Source organism: Gymnoscopelus braueri (genome assembly GCF_963280865.1).
Source record: "Gymnoscopelus braueri genome assembly, chromosome: 17".
NCBI classification, from domain to species: domain Eukaryota; kingdom Metazoa; phylum Chordata; class Actinopteri; order Myctophiformes; family Myctophidae; genus Gymnoscopelus; species Gymnoscopelus braueri.
Genome location: NC_137617.1, coordinates 21,643,037 through 21,665,414, shown reverse-complemented (window position 1 = coordinate 21,665,414; position 22,378 = coordinate 21,643,037). Strand labels below are relative to the sequence as shown.

The window sequence follows — 22,378 nt, the reverse complement described above, 5'->3', positions numbered from 1 at the left end:
TTAAGGTAAGTTAGCCTGAAGCTGTAGATGCCTCAGAACGGTAAAAAAAAATCCTATAAATGCCTAAACAGTAATATAAGAGACCATTTGGTTCATCAAAATGAGAAGTACTTCTAAACAACTATAAGCTGGTGGATTGGACTTCTATTACCTCTTATTATCTCTTTGCCTCTTTGGCAAGGTCCAAGATCTCTCAGCTGTAACTGCATGGCTAATTGTACGAAGGTAGAGCAGTGCATCATTGTAAAAGATGTCCAAAATACCTGATCTGGATGAATAGTTTTTTATACTCCCCCCTCTCCCCCACACCTCTAGTACTGATGAGACAAAGAGAATGCCTATCAGTGACTTTTGTTTGCCTTTTAAAGAGGCATAAATGTGTTCATTAAAGTATTCTTGGATGGTGGGTTTAACAGCAGAAATGTAATAAAAAGCAGAGCTCAATGTGTGAATGAAACTTATCTCATGCTGAGCTGTGCACAGTTCATTGATCGTCAGTACAGAACCCAGAGGGTGCCCGCTCATCCCCCCCACAAAGGCAGTTTCAAGCTGTCTTGCTTCTCTTTGCTGGTTTCTTGGTGACCGGGGTGTGACTCTTGCGAGGCTTGGCTTTCGCTTTGAGCATTTTGGTGTGATGAGGGCCATTAAGATGTGCTGGCTTAGTTTTGGTGGACTTGGGCGCCTTGGAGATCTTTGGGGCAGGCAGGACCGGGGCGGAGGGGAGGCTCTCACCCCCAGGACAGGCCTTGAAGATGTGGACATCCTTGACCCTGCGACCTCGGAGCTCAGGAGGGTTAGCACAGGTGGCGCGCACCTTCAGGTTGACTTTCTCAATCCACCTGGAATAAAACATACATTGTTCCAACAATAAGAATTGTTTAAAAGTTAACATTATCTATATTGTATACTATATTTTCTATACTGACATGAGTCTAAAAAAGTATTCTAATATTGACTAAAATATAACCAGACATACACAGGGGGTGTGTGTGTGTGTGTGTGTGTGTGTGTGTGTGTGCGGCCGCGCGTGTAAAATATCTATGTATTAAAATATATATATAAAGAATATCTAACATCTTTAGTATTTTATACCACAGTGAGTGATCTGGAGGAAATAAAATTGTTTCACTATTATATATCTTCCTACACTCATGCCTGTGTGTGTCTTACATGCGTAGTGGCAGCAGGGGGCAGTCACAGAGCAGGGGGTTTTCAGCCAGGTTGATGACCTCCAGAGAGGTCAGGGGGTGTAGGTCGGGTATCTCCTCTAGCTGGTTGCCTTCGAGGAAGAGGCTCCTCAGACTGGGACCCAGCCCTGCCAGGGCATCCTTAGACATCTGAGGTGGCAGAGGGAAATGGTACAGCATGCTACAGGAAAGATGTTTGTTGGCCATTGCAGAAATGACTTCTGCCACAGATTTTGGAAAATTCTACATTGGGTTTTGGATCATGCCGGCCTATGAGCTTGTATATCTGCTATTTTTTAATAGCCAAAGAAATCTAAAATGACAGATGCGTTCCCGGTTTTAATGGGTTGAGAAACTGTGCTGAATCTTCACACTATTTGAGAAGCACATCCAAACATGGTCCACTCACCTTCTCCAACCCCATGTTGTTCAGATACAGCTCCTTCAGCGATCCAGCTAATGGCAGGAAAGCATCGGCCCCCACCCAGCGGATGGGGTTCCCCGACAGCCTCAGGTCCCCAAGGTTCCCTGCTTTACCCAGAGCCTCCGTCGGCAGCTCTTTCAGCTTGTTCCCTCCCAGGTGGAGCGTGTCGAGGTCGGTGGCCTGGTCCAAAGCCCTGGTGGCCACCGTGCCGATAGCATTCCCGGTGAGGTAGAGGCCCCTCAGGCCCTCGGCGCCGGCCAGGGCCCCGGCCTCCAGCCTTGTAACGGCGTTGTTCTCCAGGTGGAGGGCGAGCAGGCCGGGTAGCAGGTTGAAGGCTCCCTTTGGGAAGCTGGTGAAGCGATTCTTCTCCAGGTGGAGGTAGGTCAGCTGGGGGAGACCTGGGGATTAATAATAATACAAATGATAACGCACTTTACCAATCACAAAGTGCTACAGGGTTTAAAAATAACAAAGGCAAGACAAAAACTAAAAACAAGACCCTTCTTGGGGTAAAAAGTTGATCAAAAACTAATTAAGGCATAGAGTTAAAGACCTAAGAAAGAAAGGCTAAGCAAAAGCCCTGTCACCCATGGTGCGGAGCTTGGTCATGGGGCAAAGAGAAGGTTGGTGTTGGACGAGGGAAGGTTTCAAGTGGAGGGTTGTGGTTTGAGAAGTTCTTTGAGGGGGAGGGGGTGCACTGATGTGTCAGAAGGGAGGTCTTGTATTCAGTCCTGAAGGTGATGGGGAGCCAGTGAAGTGAACAGATTGTGTTTGTGAAACATATCTATCTATGTATCAATCAATATTGACATTGATAAATATTGATCTATCTATCCATCTATTCATCCACTCATTTGGAATTACCTTTGAAGGCATCAGGGCTGAGGGAGGTGAGGTCATTCTCTGACAGATACAGGTAGACCAGCCCCTTCATGCCACTGAAGGCTCCGCCCTCCACCTCCACGATCTTGCAACGCTGTAGATGCAGCGACACCACCTGCGCGAGGCCGGGGAAGCTGTTGCTGGACAGATAGTGGAAGTGGTTGCTGCGCAGATCCAGGAGTCGCGTGCTGGGAGAGAAGCCACGCGGCACCTTGGTGTGGCCGCGGTTTTCGCAGGACGAATGGTGCGTCTCACCCTGGGGGAAGAGGCAGAAGGAGCAGAGAGAGAGAGATTGGGAGGGAAATGTGAAAAGGATGGAGGAGAAGAAGAGTGGACAGGCAGGTAGAGAAAACAGTATTAGACACACTGTTCAGCCCAGGTGCAAACGCAACTACTCACAGACTGAGAGAACAAGGCCCACGGAATCCCGCATGGGAACCACTTCAGTACCACAGCAAATATTGTGACACTGCCATGTACTGGGGATCAGAATCTGTAAACCAAGGCATATTTGATGGACCTCTGTCAGCCTAGTGGGATGGGTGGAATTTTCATCCCTATTTGGTACTCCTGCACCTCCTGCAATTATTTGCGTTCACATTTAACAAGAAATTCTTGAACACAAACAAAAGTAGATGCTCAAACTTGGGAAACTCAATAAGGGTTTTAGCATACAGATCACGGATACAGTAAGCATCCTTAAGGCATTGGTACTTTAGCACCTTGGTAAGGAATGCCTCTTCCAGGCTGTGGTCGAATGTACAACCCACTTCTAAAATCTGGTGTATTAGCTTTAACATTTGAAAAGGCATCAATTTCATTATTGCACAGTTTGAACATGGCCGTTGAAACACGAGAGTGCTTATACACCAAGGCATATTTGATGGACCTCTGTCAGCCTAGGTGCAATTTTCATCCCTATTTAGTACTCCTGCGCGCACACACGCACGCAGGCACGCACGCACTTCATCTCATCCTCATACTTTTTTTATCACGATATCACGATACTATTGTCCAAATACCTCAATATCAACATTGTGATGATAATATTGTACTGTGACGATGATATACATTTTCTTCTACATTTACATTTACATTTTCAAAAATAGATCTACAAGCTCAAAACGTTGCACCCCGAAGGTACACAGTATTATACACAATAATCCTGTTCCTCTCTTACCCAGAGAGGCCCTGTCCACACATATACAGATATATATTTTCCTCCTCCATTTAAAAATAAAAATTCTGTCCACACAAACTTTGTTCGACAAAAGACAAATCTGGTATGGCGAACAGCAAAATGTGATTCTTATGTGTGGACAGATGACGACGTGGAAATGCTGCTTAGTGTTGCGTGATATATGGTGATATTGTTGTTAGACCCATGCTCAGTACGCAAAGCAACAATGGGTATGCGGCTATGCGCACATTGAGGTGTCATCGTTTCGCACACGGATACATGTCCACACACGGATACATAGAAACCACAAAATCTCCACTTTAGAAGGTGACCTAAAATGCACTTTGCATGTGGATGAGAAGCCCAAACATAGAGGGAAATGTTTATTTTGCTAAATATCTGTATACGTGTGGACAGGGTCTCACTGTCTTCAGAAACACTCCACAACCTATAACCCTTATTTGCTCTCAAAGTACACAGTATGTACACAGCATATATTATTTTAATAGATTTACTTCCATTCTTACTTTATTTATATATTGCGACATTAGTGCAGGAACTGTAGAATAACCAATTAACTTCTGTATTGTTACTGTAGAACACTTACCTCACAGGCACAGTTGGCGGGACACTTGACCTTGTTTTCGGGCTCTTGGGTAGGCGGGGGCATGATCCTGGTGGCCTGAGCCTCCTCAAACTCTGCCTTCAACATGGCCTCCTGGCTCTGGCAGCGTAGGTCTCCAGGGTAGAGGGACTCTATGCTTTCTCCGGACAAATGGCTCGGTCCTCCGCATGCCCCAATCAGCTTCACCTTACCACCGATAGCCCACTCCCTATGGGCGGGTTGAGGGAAAAAATCTAATCATGTGGATCTTGGGATGTGCATGGGAACGGTGTGGCCTCCAAATGTGGGCAAGGTTTCACCCCGATCAGAGCTCCATTGACTTCCATTATAAAGGTGTATAAAACATAATGTAAAAAAATAAAGAACTACTTCTGTGAACTACTGGCAGTGTGCACAATAAATTTGACACTGCTTAGTCCAGGGGTTTGAGAGAGTATCTCCAGACACACAGACAGAAAGACAGACGGACAGAACAACCCTCACATAGACACTAGACTCCTGCAGAGCCACACTGTAAAAAGACACAGCCAATGCCTCCATTTGTCAGTGTCACTGAATGGTTCGATGAATGGTGTGATTATTTTTGTTTACACTTTGTAAACTCTGTTTTTAGAAAGTTGTTTTACAACAGAACTCGGATCAAAACACATTAACCACTTTGACGCTTTGTGGACATGTACATCATCGATTTGCGCTATCTTTCGAATATTCGTGAATATTTTTAGAAAACATGCCCAAAATAGGGACAACAGGTTGAAGAACACAATTCCGCTCGTTAGCGACCCATGACAACGTGTCACAGAATCCCACCTGAGAGGGCGCAGGTAGCAGTTGCAGTAGATGGGGTTGCCGGCCAGGTTGAGGCGCGCCAGCTTGGGTGATCCGGCGGAGAACGGCTGAACCACGCGCAGCTGGTTGTGGCTGATATCCAGGTGGGTGAGGCGGGGAGACGTGGCTACGGCCGAGCTGGCCAGGTCCTGGAGGGACATGTGGTCCAGGAAGAGGTGAGTGAGCTTGGCCATGGACACCACCTCCTCCCCCAGGTAGGTCATAGGGTTGTAGCTCATGTCCAGACGAGTGACCTCTGGTAGTCTGGATGACAAGAGAGGAAGGAGGAGAGCTTTAAAAAACAGTCAACAAGAACAAACTGAGGAAAATGTAAGGCCTAATTTAGGCGTGCCAATTTTACAGTGCCCTGTCCTGGTGAAATGACTGATATGTACTCAGCCCAGGCTTGGCCGCACAGCAGCGTACCTGGTCATGGTCTCTGTAGGGAAGAACTGCAGCTCATTGTGGTCCAGACTGAGTCTGGTCAGTGTGAAGAGACCAGCGAAGGCCTCTATGTCCAGGTAGTTCAGAGAGTTGTGGCTGAGACGCAGCCACTTGATGTTCTGCATGCCCTGGAAGAAGTATTTGCAATAAATGTCATGTAATTATTATTGGTAAATAGTCTGTTCTCTTTGACTCTCTGTCTCCATCTTTCTAGTATGTGCATGAACTGCATCTATGTACGTATTGTGTGTACATTTGTGCTTGTAGGTGTATGTGTGAGAGAACCTGGAAGGCCATGTTGGGTATATAGACCAGCTGGTTGTGTGTGAGGGAAAGCAGGTTGAGAAAGCCCAGCTGAGAGAAAGCTCCAGCCTTGATCTCCTCCACGCGGTTTCGATCGATCATCAGCTGCTTCAGGGACGACAGGCCATCAAACGATTCCTGCACACCACAGAAACAAAGAGCCATTAATATGATTAGTGGCTTGAATCCCACTCAGGACCAGCATGTCTCCCACCAGCCACCACCACTTGTAGCTCCTGTCAATCTCCATTGTTTAGGATATAATGTAGCAGAAATACCTAAAACACTATGGAAGGTATCACAAAGTGAGGACAATTGCCAGAACAGTGCATCTTGTAGGAATAGTCAACTTTAAAAATAGAGAGATGGAGCAGGTCTCACCCAGAGGCGCTCAGAGAGAGAGAGATTGAGGGGAGAGAGAAAGAAAAGGTTTTTATTTATCCAACCTGGTAGAGGATCTCTATGTTGTTATTGGCCAAGTTGAGAAAGACCAGGCGTCCCAGGCTGCGGAAGGCTCCTTCCTTCACAGTGCGTATGTTGCAGCGTTGCAAGGTCAGGTGAGTCAGGTAGGGGGTGTGTTTAAATGCCCCCGTGGGAAGCTCCTTGATGTCATTGCCCCTCAGATCCAGCTTTACAGTGATCTATTAGCAACAGACAGATTAGTATATTGGTTAACCCTGCTGCAGTTCTGGAACCATAAGTGCTTCCTAGTCTAGGGTCAAATCCTGCCAGAACCACCACTTGATTCTACACTATGCTCTCTCTCTCTCTCTCTCTCTCTCTGCATGCAATATTCATAACTAGGGGAAAACTTAGTAAAGGGGGAATCGACTGCTCACACTGTAAAATCCTGAGTGTTAATTTAACTCTGAGAGTAAAAATAAGGAGAAAGGAGAGGTCCATTTTCCTTCAAAGAAAGAAATAGAGTGGTGGAATATTTTAAACCAAGCATTACTTTGAACAATTGCATCGAGTCTGAAGAAAACAAATCACCACATATTTGAAGTTCTTTATCAATATCTTTTCAACACTGGAATTCAAAAGTTGCCTTCCACACACAGAGATGAAAATATGCAAAATGATCAAATGAACCATAACCTCATCTATTGTTGGAGGAACTTCGGTCAGGTTTTTGTTGACGCAGGTGACGGTGAGCTGGATGGGGTCGCAGACGCACTGCTTGGGGCATTTGGCCAGGTGCGCTCCGGGCACAAAGAGGAGCAGAGCTAGCAGCGGCCAGTAGAGGGCGTCGAGAGAGACCTTGGAATACATCTGAGAGGAAAAACCCATTCACAAACAGGAATCAAGCTCGCTCCTATTGACAATTAAGACGAGTGAGTCACTGCATCTTATGTCTTAATTCTCCACTATGTATCCTTTGTATACAGTACTGTTAGTGGTGGAAAAGGTACTCACATTTTTTACTTAAGTAAAAGTATCAATACTGCAATGTAGAAATACTCTGCTACAAGTAAAAGTCAGGAATTCCACGCATTATGCAGAATGTGCCATTTCACAAGTTTTCAAATGTATAAAAATCTTTTGAAAATAGATCATTGCGAGCTTGTAAATCTGGTATTTTCAAATGGCCAAAATGTATATGGCTGAAGTGGTTACTTTATGTTTTGTAATAATAATCAAAATCTATAAAGTAACTATTAACTAAAGTTTTCAAATAATTGTAGTGGAGTAAAAAGTACAATATTTGCCTCTGGGATGTAGTGGAGTAGACGTAAAAGTAGTAGTACTACTGAAAATTGGAAATACTCCAGTAAAGTAAAAATACCTCAAAACTGTACTTAAGTAGCCTACAGTACTTGAGTAAATGTAGCCTACTTAGTTTACACGGTATAGGACTGTGTAAGGTGCAAGGTGCCTATCACTGTGTATTAGGATACATTTTATGCTCCTCTAAACCATAATCTGATTCAAAAAGGAAAAAAGGAAATCTCAACACAAATCCCAGATTTTATTTTAGGGATTACGATTTTGGCCAGATTGCGCTGCCAATGCTGCCATAGTCTTCAATGGAATGCATTATGGCCACATTAGTTAGTAGGCTAGTCTGACGAATGAAAAAGCTTCAGTTCTGCACTCTAGGCTGCTTCAAAATGCATGCATCGTTATGGTCAAACTCCTATTAAATATGAGAGTGATACATGGGCCGAGAGGGACAAGACCAACACAAGTTAACCCTCCACTCACGTAAAACTATAAACACGTTAATCTAAAGTTGTTTTTATATTCATTCATGTTCCTGTCATTACCTGAACACTGAAAAGATCCCAGATGAAAAGTCGAATCGATCCAATCAACCCTTTCCAAGATAAAACTCAACAAATGCTCATATTTCTAGATCCGTTCGTCCTTTTTGCTATTTTTTTGGATAATACCTCGGACGCCTGAGCGACGATCAGAGAAGGAAAGGTTAGAAAGAGGCAAAGAAACTGGAGACGGTGGAATTTCCTCGGGCTAAGCCCGTGTGTCAGTGTCCCTCGGGGGACCAAACAGTCAGACCGCAGTGGAGCTGGCACGCTGTGCGCGCACAAAGACGCGCAGTGTATTCGTGTCGGGCACCATCCGGAGTAGCGACTACTGCAGTGTCCTGTAAATAAACCCCAGGAATGATAAGTGACTAGCTTGTAAATTACCTGCCATAATTCGCATTACATGCGTTCAAACCCAGTAGATTCAACCCAGGCTCAAACAAGGGGTTGAATTCGTTCTACTGCTATGGCACCAAAATGTGGAACGCCCTGCCAAAAGTGTGAATCCTTAAACTCTCCTTCAAAACCACTCTAAAAGAGCTTTTTACAGATGGCTGCAATTCGGAACTGGCCCCTGTAAAAAGTCCAAGCCTATCACCAGAAATGCCCCCCCCCCCATTCCCCATTTCGATGAATTGAATACACATCACACAGGACCCCAATGTAAACAAGCCATAGTGCTTTCTTGGGGTTTAATCCCTTTAGCAGACCTTGTATAGAACTGTACTTTTTCTGTGAAAGTTTGCAAAAAGTATTCAATCAATGAATTGCCGAATGCAAATGTGGTGCGTGAAATATATCAGAGAAACGATCGCGTGTTTGTTGTATGAGGAGTGGGCCACAATGGAAACAAATAAGTCGTCTTAGTCCTGCACTTTATTGTGTTATTATCCTCTTTAGGTTTTAAGTGTAGTAGTCCTGGACTTTATTGTGTTATTATCCTCTTTAGGTTTTAAGTGTAGGCTGTTAAAAGCGTAGCCTATACTTTTCAAATACAATAAAATAATTTGCGCACTTTTGACCTGCCCCCTATAATATATAAATCCAGTTATCTGTCATTTCGGTTACATGCACACAGTTTAGCATCAAACTTCTAGATCTAGGCCTATATATACACAAAGATCGGCCTAAATTCATTCTAATTTACGCGGTGAAGCACTCACTTTGCCCCGGTGTCGGTTGTTCTGTTCTCCAGCTGTTTGCTACTTGTCCGTAGATTCTCTCACGGTCTCTGGTCTCCCTCCGATGCTCTTCCCCTGGTTGTCCCCCATCTAAAACAAACTCAGCTTATCCCTTCCATTCAGCCTGCCCGACCCCCCGTCTTTCTCCTCACTTCTGCCGAGTTCCAAGAATGACACGGACCGAGTCATGACATAAAATGCCATCTACATAACAGTGGTTCCCAAACCTTTTAGCCCGTTACCCCAAAGAGAAAGTTGATGTCTCCCCAGAAACCAAACTAGTGAAAATAGCAGATCTGCAAGCTCACGAGCTTGTAGATCGGCTATTTTCACTTCCCCTTAAAAGTTTAATTTGTGGAATTTCTTTTAGTTGTTTTAATTTTATTTATGAAAAATTGTTTGAATTTCTTTTTTAATGTATGAAAAAAGGGTGATATTTACTCGCGACCCACAAAAATCGGTCCACGAACCACAATTGGGTCCCGACCCACTGTTTGGGAAACTATACTACACTGCTATAACAATTAAACATCGTTGGTTAATATTATCAACCACTGATTTGAAGAAACAACATATGATTAGCAGTATCTTTTATGCACTCACAGGTGTCAATGATGTATACAAAGAAAGAAATGGTAGGCTACTACTACTGCAGCCAATGTCATAATAGTGTTGTAGTCTTAGCTACATGCAATCCTATCCAATGTTTTCATTCATAGAAGTAGGCTAGATTAATATTCAGATTTCAAAAGTATATTCCTTTTCATTTCCTATTTTCCCTATATTCTAAAACATACATGAACAATATGAGAGATGGTTGGCATTGGTTCTATAGGCTGTGGTTCTCACCTTTGGTTCTTGGGGGCCCAAAACACTGCTGGTTTTCATTATAACTATCATTATACTGGATATGTACATCTAGGACACCAGGTGGATGTAATTACCTGGCAGTATCCAGCAATAGATTGAGAACCCCTGTTCTAGGACACTTGCTTTTATTATTTTTGACTGCATTAGATGTGTTATAAAGACCACTTTAACCTTTTTGAGGGGCAGCATACAGTAGCTGAATGGTGAGAGAGCCAGCCTGGGGAAACACATTCCCCAGTTGTCCCAGCCAGGTACGATTCCAGGCCTGTGTAGAATATGACTGGTCGAAGTGTCCTTGACCTTAACTGCTCCACGCCCCTTGTGGGCAGCGATCAGCTGAGTTGAACTTGAGCTGAAACCGAATTTCCCCCACAGGATCAAGTAGGTCAATATTATTATTATTTAACTAGGTCATAATGTTGCTGGCTGACCAGTTATGGAATAGTTTAATTCCGAAACATTCAATCTCAATTTTGAGAGATAATGTCTACCTTATTTATCATTCTTCTGCACTGTAATTTTACTCTTATTACTTACTTATTTCTTATTATTAAAATGTCCTTTCATAATGTGTTTATTTTTGCCATCTTGATGTCTTGATGCTTATTGTTTTGTGCGAAGCACTTTGAATTGCCCTTGTGTTAAATAAACTCGACTAATAGAATCCATCTTTGTTTGCATAGTATCTCCAGGTGACATTTTGTTCTGTGAAGGAACAACTTTGTCCATTTGCTGTTGCATACAAAAACATACACATTTTGTATTGGCCCCTTAGGCCTCATGGGCACTGCAGTGTAATGACTGTGTACAGTGCAGGACAATGCGCACACATACTGTACATTCAGGTCCATACTGGTAGGAGAGAATGCTCATGCATGCAACTCATTCCTGCTCACAGTCTGATGCACTGAGCGTTCTGACCCAGCTGAACCCTGCCCAATGACCAACAATAATATAGCTTTGATTTGACTGACAGGCCCACAAAAATGCATCCTCTTTCCCCATCTTGGAAATTTTACGTTGACCTCGCTAGTAGTCAACTTCATTAAGTAGAACTTCTTCTTATTGCTCTAATCTAGCCTGAAATGCAAGACAAGTACAGGAGGGCAGTGCTTTGTTTCAAAATCAAACTGCAACCAATTGAGAAAAAAAAGACTACTAAATGCTTTAAGTTATCGCTTAGGAATAATATGCAGCAAAATGTACTATCCTCATGTTGGCAATGACTATTGTTAGACCATTCTTTTTTTTCCTCCTTCAAAATATGTTTATTGGATTATTTAACAAACAGAAAGATATTCCCCAGAGGGAAGTCGAATACAGTCACTTCCCGAAAAGAAATACAAAATAAAGGAAACAAAAAAAGCATGTAATCAGAAATTCAATCAAAATTTTCATTTAAATTAAAGAACTGCAACATAAATCAGTGGTCTCACCAAGTTAGTCCCTCTCTAAATTACAAAAAATGTACACCCCCCCAATAACTATTGCAAGCATAGTTAGCCCTGTATGTCAAACTTTTTATTATTTTTTCGTAAATATTTTTTGTACAAAAATAGAAGTAGCGAGCACAAATAAGAAAATATTGAAAGGCAGAGAATCCTGGTTTCTTTAATCCGCTGCTTATGTCCCCCATCCCTTTTTCAAGTGTAAAGAGCTGTTTACACCAAGCACTATAATTATAATGATAACTAGGGATGCACCGATGTGAAGTTTCTGGCCGATACCAAGAACCGATATCAACATTGCTGGCCGGTAACCGATATTTACAGATGTCATTATTATCTGTATAAAAACAAGTTCAAACTTTGTCATGTAAACACTGCATTCCAACACTAGTGATGCACTAAAAGATGAAAAAAATTATGCAATTTTGGTCCATATCCGAACATAATTAACTTGGTTATAGTTGTGTTGTGGCCATCCACTCGAGTTAGAAGGATATTTAAAACTATCTTTATAGTTAGCATCCAGGCTTGTTAATCCTACACCCGTTATCAGAAAAATGTAACTGTAAGTGTAGGCTATTTGATATATGCAACAGTCCATTGTTTCCATCTTAGAGCAGTTTTCCCCAGTACAGCAACCCCCCTGTCTTTCTACTGTCACAACCAAAGGACCACAATGTAAATAACCTTTCTTGTGTTTATCCTTTAGATTAGACTATTGTTGTGCATCTGTCATCAATGCAATTTGTCAATAGAAATGTCAATCAATCAAATTAGTGCTTGGTGTGAATGGCCCTCAAAGCTTCCATTGCTTTGTTGGGAGACAAATCACGGAGTATCCATCAGTGCAGTGTGTCTGTGTCTGTGTCTGTGTCTGTGTCTGTGTCTGTGTATGTGTGTGTGTGTGTGTGTGTGTGTGTGTGTGTGTGTGTGTGTGTGTTGTGTGTGAGGGGGGTGTAGTACTGGCAGTGGTTGAGACTGGTGGTAAGGTGTACATGGACTCAGTATTCTGGAGAGCACCTTTTCTCCAGGGCCAACTGCAGGCTCTGTGTGGCGCCACCACCTGACTTCAGAGCCTTGTAATTCCTGGCACGAAAAGACAAGAAGTGACATCATGTCATCACAGTCACATGAGAAATACCTCCACAGGCACAGGTATTGATTGCTTGAGTTAAACTGTATTCCACTCAAGGTTTCCGTTAGCCGGTATGCCGGCCATTGGCCAATTAAAAGTATGATTGACTGTTAAATATAAATACTATTGCTGGCCACCGTGGATGGTTTGAAAAATGCTATTTTATTATAATTATAATAATTATTATATACTGTAAAGATAATCTGAATACAAGAAGACTCACTCCAAAACCAACTCACCCCAACTCAAAAAGGAAAACTCACCCCGGAGCTAGGAACACTCACCCCGGGGGGGTGGGTAAACTCACCCCAGGACCTGAGAAAACTCACTCCGGAACACTCACCCCGGGGGTAGGAAAACTCACCCCGGGGGTACGAAAACTCACCCCGGGGGAGACGCACTGTGATTGGCCAGTAGCCACTTTGAGTGGCAGTTGGGGCAAACGTAGTCAGTGGGGCAAACGCAGTGAGTAGGGCAAACGCAGTCCCCACCAAAAATATTTACTATTCTGTCCCTATCGGTACATAACTCGGACGGCGCTGATTCGACTAGCAGACCATCGGCTGGTCGTTGCGGGCACTCGCGCCTGGAGGCGCTCGGACGCAACTCCTCAGCCTCAAGGTCTGCTGAGTCGGCGCGCCTCCGTCATGGTCCAAAACTATACTTTATCGGCGAAAAAAAGAAGTCTGCGGATGACCCAAGCATTCTGTGAAAATGGAAAGCTCACAAAGTTAAAAACCATTGGGGTGAGTTTTCCGGAGTGAGTTTTCTCAGGTCCTGGGGTGAGTTTTCCTACCCCCGAAAATCTTGGGGGTGAGTTTTCCTACCCTGTGGGGTGAGTTTTCCGGAGTGAGTTTTCCTAGCAATGGGGTGAGTTGGTTTTGGAGTGAGTCTTCTTGATACCCATTCGAATACGTAGTTGACAACCATTAAAATCCTATAAGTGTTTTATGAGCATACATTGACTGGTGAATTGTCATTGATTGCTGCCACCCAACATTTGCTTTCTAAAACTGTTGGCTAGCAAACTCTTCCTGCTCTGACCACTGTCCAATCACAGCACTTAGAACAGTCCAATCACAGCACTTTGAGGTGGGAATTGCTGGAAAACAGGTGGGGAAACAAAATAATCATCTCACGGACATATTAACCCTAAACCTAACCGCAAAACACTTAAAAAGGTCTTTACACCAAGACACACAGAGGGCCTTACTTACTTGGAAAGGAAGGTGTGCAACAGTGAGGCATGGTCCTGGGGGAAGTATTCCTGTTGGACGGCGTGTTCCAGACACAACAGATGACCTGGGACCACAAACAACTTCCTGCCATTCCCCTCACCCTGAGGAACACAATAATCAACACATAGGTCGGTTAGCGCTTGAGGATCTACAAACCAAAATGTACTGTACATTACATATATATCAACTAATTAATCAACCACTTAAGCGCTATTTTATAGGTTGTCGGCGTCGCACAACAAGTTTTGGAAGCTTTTCGCCTATAATGACATGCCCAAAATATCGGTTATTAATCGATTATTTTAGTAAATGATCAAGTATAAAATATTTTATAATTAAATAGTTCAATTAACTATTGCACCCCTAGTTGCATGTACCTTGAGCAGTCCTGTCAGGACCATTAGGCTGGAGAGGAAGCAGTAGGATTGGACGGCTGAACCAGAAAAGAGCCTCTCAAACACTGCGTCTATGGGACACAGAGACAAACAGCAATGCATGGGTTAAAGTGCAGGTTAACTGTCAATTCCATTCTTATTTTATCGTGAGCACTAGCTCACAAACAAAAAATGTTGACAAAAAACAGACAAACTGAATTGTGACATGACATGTACAAATTGTTTAAGTTTAAGAGAAAGTGTAGTATTCGTTCTTTATTTTTTTTACCAACAGTTTCTAGAACCACTTTCTTGGTCTCTGGCTGGTCACTGTAGACAGAGGATATCTTCATAAGGATGTCTGCTGCCTTGTCTGGGTCCGACACTTCCACCTGAGAAGAGAAAATCTAAATAAGACATACTCACTAAGAAAATGATGCTCTTGATCTAATCTTCACATTTGTATCTGGTATAGTGCTGCTTGCAAACCACTTTGAGCTGCATTCTACAGTACGTAATTAAGATGCTATACAAATAAAGTTCATTATTATCAGTGTTGCGAACAAGTTACAAAAAGAGTATACTACAGTATACACTATATATATTATATGATGTTATATATATATAATATAACATTACTTGTTGCTTACTTACATCAGTAACACATTGCTTTACTTATTACCCCCTGAGATAAGTAATTAGTCACTACTTATTACACTACTTTAACTGAAGACATGTTCCTATAGTTTTTTTGTTTAAATGGTTAACCGTTGAAACGTCTCATCCACTATTGATACATAGAACCAGCATTACATCTGTCTACTAATTCATGTAATTTGTGTTTGTGTGTGTGTGTGTCCCGAGCATAACTCGGGAGTGCTGTGCTGAGTGGCAATTCGGTCGGATCAACGGTTTCTGAGGACCGAAAACCCACACATGTCTGTAAGTGTCTGTCCCTAGACCATGGAGGACGCATTGATTCTGATGAGCACGCACCGAATCTCAGTGTGTTTGAGGGGGTGTGGGTCAGCATAGTTTTCTCTACATTCCCACCTGTCGTATTAGAAGTGTTCTCTCCTCTCCGAGCTGAAGAAGCTTTTCACTGGAGGGGCTGTTCAAGAACGATTCCACCTCTGCCTACAAGTGGAGACAAATTATCACATTGAGGCATCAGAGCAGAAAGAAAAAAAAGTTGTCTTGTCACTCTGGTTGGTTTCCCCCTATTCTCTCCCTCTGCGTATGTGTTTGTGCTAGATATGAGGAGATTTCTCTGATTAGGAATAAAACACCATGTTTATCTACTTAGATCATAATTACTTGTAAAGTATGTTTAAGGTATTTATTTAGCACTGATCTATTTAGATCTTAGTTTTGTTTCCAATTAGGTTTGTATTTTGTGCGAAATCGTCATTATATTATCATTCCTTAAGCATTTACTGTGTCACTGGATTCTTCAAATCATTGTTATGTTTTAAATGTTAGTATTTTATGCAATAGCCCTATTTATTTTACTATTAGACTATTTATTAAATGTTATTACTTATTAAATGTTTGTTTTTAAGATGCAAATATTGTATTTGAGTATACAGTATGAACCCGGTAAAATCTTACCAAATTGGTCAGGGCGGTGCTGTTTTATGTACCTTGGTACATAAAACAACCTGATTGTGAAAGCAGTTTGGTATTGTATTTAAATGTATTACAAACAAAGTAGAGATATGACTCAAATATGTTTATTACCGTTTAAATATGTTAATTAATGTGAATTTTCTGCTGCCTTACTGAGCTCTGAGATTTTGTGGGGCTGCTTTCTCCATTTGACACTCCGTTCTCCTTCACATTTTCATCACTCTCTCCAGCTTCTCCATTTTCCTCCACTCCATTTTCATCCTCGTCTTCCTCTTCTTCTTCTTCTTCTCCTTCTCCTTCCTCGTCATCTTCAGGCTCTCCCTCATCATCACTATATGTGTAATGGAAAGGTAACAAAATTATACAATTGGAGGGGCAATCTTGAAACTTCTCTGAAATTACATGGGTTACACACACACACATTCTTACAAACATTACCTGAGAGAGGCCAGCATGTCTCCTCTGTCCATGCTTTCCATGAATTCCGTTAGAGCCTCACAACCCTCCTCTCCCAGACAGTTGCCTGTTCAGAGTCACACGCTGTTAACAGCCCCTTAAAGGGATAGTTCACCCCCAAAATGTTTTTTTTTCCTATCGATTAGTCACCCCATGGAGACTTGAATTCATGGATATTTTTTTGTTTTTGTCGCATTCCTAAGCCAATAATTTGATGACCGGCAGCGGTTCCGGTAGGAGACACAAAAAGTCTCCTTTGTGTCTCCTACCGGAACCGCTGCCTATCGGTCCGCTGGTCATCAAATTATTGGCTTAGGAATGCGACAAAAACTAGTCTCAATGGGGTGACTAATCAAATAGAAAAAAAAGCATTTTTTGTGGTGAACCATCCCTTTAACAACACTTAATACATAATAAGTTAATTATTTTAATAGTGATAATTATTGTTATGATAAATATTACTAATATTTCTAAAAGCAAGAAGTTACATAGAAATCTATAATTGTGCATTTACAATACTACTTTACAACTAACATAGTGTGTCACTGATTATATAATACAACACTGTTTCACTTGAAAATCTCAATAAATAACGTTTAACAAAACAAAACAAAAAACAATACTATGTTACAACTAGTGAGTAGTGTATACCATTCAGATCCACTTTCTCCATGTGAGTTTTGTCTGTGACAGCCTGTGCCACAACGAGAGCTGCAGTCTCAGTGATCTCTCCATAGGACAGGTTCAGTTCCTGAACAGCATATAAGACAAGTCACATAATTCAGCATTGCACAAACAATGCTCATGGGGCACTTGATGACGTTAGGCTGTATGCAGGCTGACCTTGAGAATCGGCAGCCCCTCTCTCAGGACAGCTGAGAGGGCAATGGCTCCCTCGGAGCGGACCAGACAGTCACCAAAGTTAATCACCTGGACATTCCTCAAATGTCTCAGAGCCTGGAACATACAAAAGATACACACATTTGTATTTATTTCCTTTTAAAACTTTTAAGTGGCAGTCCACATTCCCTTTGTGTTGATAGGTGGATAGGAAAACATTCGACTTCTGCTCAGTCATTGACAAGAGAAGGGTCGCACTCAGAATTACAAGATCATGGAGTTTTTCTATTTCTCCACATGCCTTACACTAGAAACAAACGTTTCGGCTATCTAGCCTTCGTCAGTGTCACACTGACAGAATAGTCTGAGCAGAAGTGGTTTTGTTACCACCACGCTCACCGCGCTCTGTCGACTTCAGAACAGCATTGTAGTATGCAGTTTTTTTAAGAATTCGTTTTCTGTTGTAACTGTTGTTACACTTATAATTCAAAATAACAATTGTGAACCCACATTTTGTCCATATTGTGGTACTCTGGTACATACCTTCTAGACTTATGTTTTTTCCTGAGGGAAACCTTAGTACTTACAGTACATTCAATTGCCCTCCTACAGTACCTGTGCCATGGCCAGTGCTCCTCTCTTGGTGAAGGTGTTGTCATTGAGGTTGAGGGTGCGGAGCTCTGGGTTGAGCTGCATGGCCGAAGCCAAGGCTGTGATGCCTGGGTGGGTGATACCGTTCTGGGGCAGGTGGACCTCCTCCAGGCTGCCCATCAACTGTTAAGAATGGAAAACGGAAACGGGGAGATTCTTTTTTTAGATTGAATACATACAGTATGAGGCCGTTATATAATGTGTTGTATTTTAATTATTAATTCAAATGCATCCATTCGAATTATTATGATTGAATATCAACTTTGTCACATGTAATGCTATTCTTATGAACAGATATTCTGTATGAATATATCATGCCCTGACAACCTTGAGTGCCGTGATCTACAGTACAGTTGCTGTGCTTTTACAAGGCCAAGTCTTTAACAGGTACAGAATGTGTTGTACCTTGAAGGCCTTCGCAAGGGCCGTGGCACCCTCATTCTCCAGCCGGTTCCTCCCGGCGATGAACACCCTCAGTCTGAGTGCTGCTCCCTGGGCTGAAGACACCTTATGGCACTCAGTCAGTGCTGTTGCCAGGATCTACACAACACATGACATGACATTAAGTGCAAGATTCGAGTAAGTGTGTAAGCGGATGTGCAGCTTATATGCGTGTATGTTTATGCTGAGGGTGTGCACCGTGACGACTGTATAGGTTATTATATTAACGCATCTGTGTGTGTAAGCAGATGACTGTATTTTCAATCGTATTCCACTGAATTATATACTGCACCGTTTTTGTACACTTGCTCAACCTAGCAAAGTAAACATGAAACATATACAGTAGGTGTAGAAGAGCACACATCCTCAGATACTACATGGCCCAGGTGAGCTCACCTTGCCTCCTCCGATGCCCATGCCACAATTGTTGAGTTTCAGCTCCCTCAGTGAGTGGCAAGAGGGGCTCTTCAGCAGCTGTTCAATGCCCTTCACCCCATCCGGACCAAAGGCATTGTCCGACAGGTCGAGCTCTGTCAGTCTGGCCCCTGCACTCATCAACGCACCTCCCAGTGACCTCTGAAAAGACCATAGAGATCAACATGAATTGTCTCTCAAGTGCCTTGGTGAGTCAAATATATGCAGCCTCATTGCAATCAAAAGAAACAAAACAATGTGAAATCAGCTGGTTTCTAGTCCTCAATAGGAACACTGCGCTTTGATTTCACCCCATAATAAAAAATACAAAAGGTTGGTTGGTCAGCCACTCACCAGGGCAGTGGGTATTTCAGAGCGAAGTCTTCCAGTAAACATGTCACTCCAGAGACATCTCTGAAAGATGGATGAAACAATGTGACACAGAACTCAACACCAAGCTTGTAAGGAGTTCCAAGCCTGTTATGCACAGGCAAAAAAAGGAAAAAGAAACATAGAGCACCTGAAGTTCGTCTTTGTTCTCCAGGGCTTTGGCAATGGCCTGTGCTGCTTCTACGCCGACCGTGTTCCCCTCCAAGCGCAAAGCCCGGAGACCCTGGAACTGCTCAATGTCACGTACCAACTCCTTCACTGGATGAACAGGGACAGAGATCAAGATGTCAACAGAAGATCAATGTGAGACAAGTCCTTTGTTTAACAGTACACAATGGGTGAGACAGCAGGAGGATGGCTTAGTGATGGGGGGGGGTCCTGTAATCAGAATATCATGTTTAATCCTCACAAACGCCAATGTGTACAACAACAGCAATGTACAGTAGTCTTTCAAAGAATTAACCTTTACGTACTGACTCATTAGAAGTTCTCTGGGTAAGAATGTCATGTTAATGCTGCAGTTGTAGAGGTAGATCCGATCTCAGATAGTCTCACCTGTCTCTGCGTTGTCCAGTTTGAGTCCCAGACCTTTGTAACTCAACTCTCCGCCATCTCCGACATGCGTCTTGGACAAAGCATCAGCCAGCTGGGCAATATCATCCGAAGCCATTGCGTTGCTAGTGAGTAGGGAGACAGTGAAATGCATGATGAAAGGGGGTAAACAAAAAACATGCCTCAGTGATACCATGGGGTAACAGGATAGGTGGGCACTAGGATCATCTGGGCACCTCAATGTAAAATTGGCTATTTTGTCCAAAATGTAAAAACAAATACAAATATATATATTTGGAAAATATTAATAAGTAAAGTAATTAGATAGATTAGATACACAATTGAAACATGCTTAAACAATCGACAATTAAGGTCTACCATTTCTACAATTGCTACAAAACCTGTATATCCAGTCATTTTGGGGCATAAACAAGAAGTTGAAGGATAATTTTAAGTCTGATAATGATGTACCGTGCATGTTCACATCACCTATACTTTACATTACTTAAGACCAAATATGATTTTAAATATGATATGATTTTGACAAAATAGCCAATTTTACATTGAGGTTCCCAGATGTCCCTAGTGCCCACCTATCCAGTATCCATACATGGTACTTGTATGTTAATCCTAAGAATTGTGACATTAGAGATGCAATGTCATATTACCAGTGGTGTAAAGTAACTAAGTACATTTACTCAAGTACTATACTTAAGTAAAATGTTGGTATTTCTACTTTACTGTAGTAGTTCCAATTTTCAGTACCTTTACTGCTCCACTACATCTCAGAGGCAAATATCCACTACACAACAATTATAATAGTTACTTTGTAGATTTGGATTATTATTACAAAACATACATTAACCACTTCCACCCTATATACATTTTGGCCACTTGAAAATAGCAGATCTACAAGCTCACAACACATCGCAAAGCGAGGCGTTGTGAGCTTGTAGATCTGCTATTTTCAAAAGGTTTTATTAAATTTGAAAACTTAAATGAGACATTCTGCATAATGACTACTTTCTACTTTTTGTACTTTAAGCGCATTTTGACTTTTGATACCAACACTTTTGTACTTTTACTCAAGTAAATTTTGAATTCCAGACCTTTACTTATAACAGAGTATTTCTACATGGCAGTATCGATACTTTAACTTAAGTAAAATATAAGAGCATTTTCCACCACTGCATATTACAATGCCATTACATTAGCCTGGTCCTACTGACATCGCTGTCACACACAGTGTGGCTAAGCTAACCTTGAATTCAACATTGTTTGGCCATTGTAAAACTAATGTTAGTGTTTTATCAATACGGCCCAACATGAAGGCAAGCCTAGGCCGTACCACTGTTGGACATAATGTAACATACTTTACATGAAGCATAGGCCGTACAAATGTTAGACATAATGTAAATACTTTACATGAAGCCTATACAACTGTTATAATGTACCAGCCTAGAACGTAAAACTGTTAAACATAATAATGTAACATACTTTACATGAAACTTCCAGTTGTTGACGCGGTGAACAGCCCTATCTCTACACGCTGTTCGGTTCCGTTCCGCGCGCCACTTACGTTACAATGTGCGTGACGTCAGTTCCCACAACTTGTTCGCACTGTTGCCATGTCGGCTTATTATAAGCGACGTTGGGCTTGCGGTTTTTTGGCCTTGTTTTTAAAGTGTAGTTACTTGGGCTTGCTTCTTCCCATCTTTTTATTATTATTGTTTAAATCAGTTCTCAAACATTTGCATGTCAAGGATTTGGATTTGGAATATATATTCCAAATTCCAAATATTTGAAAATAGCAGATCTACAAGCTAGATCGGCTATTTTAAAATAGCTGGTGCATATATATATATATATATCCGTACCCAGCGAAAAACACCAAATAATGCATGCAGGGCAGAATTAGGACGATACCCACTAATTATCAAAATAAAAAAGAGAGCACTTAAGTTCTACAACCACCTAAAAGAAAGCGACCTAGATGCACTCCATAACAAGGCACTCACACACAGCGAAACCCTAGAGAGATGCCCCCTCAGCCAGCTGGCCCTGGAACTCCGGGCACAAACACAAACAGAGCCACGAGATAGAAAACCCATTGGACTAAACCAAATTATAAAACAGCAAAAGGAAAACTACCTGACACACTGGAAAGAAGCAACACAAAAGCAGAGTAAACTAGAATGCTATCTGGCCCTAAACAGAGAATACGCAGTGGCAGAATACCTGAGCACTGTGACTGACCCAAAACAAAGAAAAATCTTAACTAGGTACAGACTCAGTGAGCACAGTCTTGCGATCGAGAAAGGTCGTCACAGGCAGACCTGTATCCCGAGAGAAGACAGACTATGCACCCACTGCACACAAAATGAAGTGGAAACCGAGCTACACTTCCTAACCGTCTGTCCATTGTACCAAGACATCAGAGACACATACTTCCCACAGATTACAACCACACACGGAGATTTTGAAAACATGACCAATGACAAAAAACTCCCATATCTGCTGGGCGAAGTACAACAATGTGCAAACACAGCAGCAAGATTCGTGAGTTGCTGTGATAGGAAAAGGATATCAAACGGAACACAACCACCCTAAAGACTAATC

At 42.2% G+C, this 22,378-nt stretch overlaps 2 protein-coding genes across 4 annotated transcripts; both read right to left on the bottom strand.

Moving 5' to 3' along the window:
* Nucleotides 1-23: 23 nt before the first annotated feature.
* On the bottom strand, nt 24-9,399 carry chadlb (chondroadherin-like b). 2 transcript variants are annotated; one of them, XM_080454661.1, is made up of 11 exons: nt 9,304-9,399; nt 6,972-7,145; nt 6,320-6,514; nt 5,856-6,011; nt 5,553-5,698; nt 5,109-5,390; nt 4,281-4,506; nt 2,476-2,749; nt 1,597-2,009; nt 1,171-1,337; nt 24-839 (listed from the first exon to the last, which is right to left on the bottom strand). In XM_080454661.1, exons 2-11 carry the CDS (start codon nt 7,143-7,145, stop codon nt 545-547), a joined length of 2,328 nt encoding a protein of 775 aa, XP_080310787.1. In that variant the 5' UTR covers nt 9,304-9,399; the 3' UTR covers nt 24-544. The 2 variants fall into 2 exon arrangements, with proteins under 2 accessions (XP_080310787.1, XP_080310786.1); XM_080454660.1 differs by lacking the exon at nt 9,304-9,399 and adding an exon at nt 8,141-8,265.
* A 2,042-nt stretch (nt 9,400-11,441) lies between these two features.
* Nucleotides 11,442-21,351, bottom strand: rangap1b (Ran GTPase activating protein 1b). 2 transcript variants are annotated; one of them, XM_080455231.1, is made up of 16 exons: nt 21,257-21,351; nt 19,763-19,884; nt 19,338-19,465; nt 19,172-19,231; nt 18,800-18,979; nt 18,368-18,502; nt 17,927-18,085; nt 17,315-17,428; nt 17,123-17,222; nt 16,454-16,538; nt 16,169-16,346; nt 15,440-15,523; nt 14,676-14,778; nt 14,390-14,478; nt 13,992-14,113; nt 11,442-12,725 (listed from the first exon to the last, which is right to left on the bottom strand). In XM_080455231.1, exons 2-16 carry the CDS (start codon nt 19,875-19,877, stop codon nt 12,641-12,643), a joined length of 1,737 nt encoding a protein of 578 aa, XP_080311357.1. In that variant the 5' UTR covers nt 19,878-19,884; nt 21,257-21,351; the 3' UTR covers nt 11,442-12,640. The 2 variants fall into 2 exon arrangements, with proteins under 2 accessions (XP_080311357.1, XP_080311358.1); XM_080455232.1 differs by lacking the exons at nt 11,442-12,725; nt 13,992-14,113 and having other exon boundaries at nt 14,438-14,542; nt 14,587-14,778.
* Nucleotides 21,352-22,378: the final 1,027 nt, after the last annotated feature.

Bases quoted from the DNA above. Each gene is read 5' to 3' on its own strand.
- chadlb (XM_080454661.1), bottom strand. From the start codon at position 7,145: ATGTATTCCAAGGTCTCTCTCGACGCCCTCTACTGGCCGCTGCTAGCT. The intron at 2,750-4,280 runs GTAAGTGTTCTA...CTCTTCCCCCAG, and splicing joins CCGCCAACTGTGCCTGTGAG to GGTGAGACGCACCATTCGTC. The intron at 1,338-1,596 runs GTGAGTGGACCA...CTGCCACCTCAG, and splicing joins ACAACATGGGGTTGGAGAAG to ATGTCTAAGGATGCCCTGGC.
- rangap1b (XM_080455231.1), bottom strand. From the start codon at position 19,877: ATGGCTTCGGATGATATTGCCCAGCTGGCTGATGCTTTGTCCAAGACG. The intron at 19,232-19,337 runs GTGCTCTATGTT...TCCATCTTTCAG, and splicing joins AGAACAAAGACGAACTTCAG to AGATGTCTCTGGAGTGACAT. The intron at 17,429-17,926 runs GTACTGTAGGAG...TGTATGTTCCAG, and splicing joins GAGCACTGGCCATGGCACAG to GCTCTGAGACATTTGAGGAA.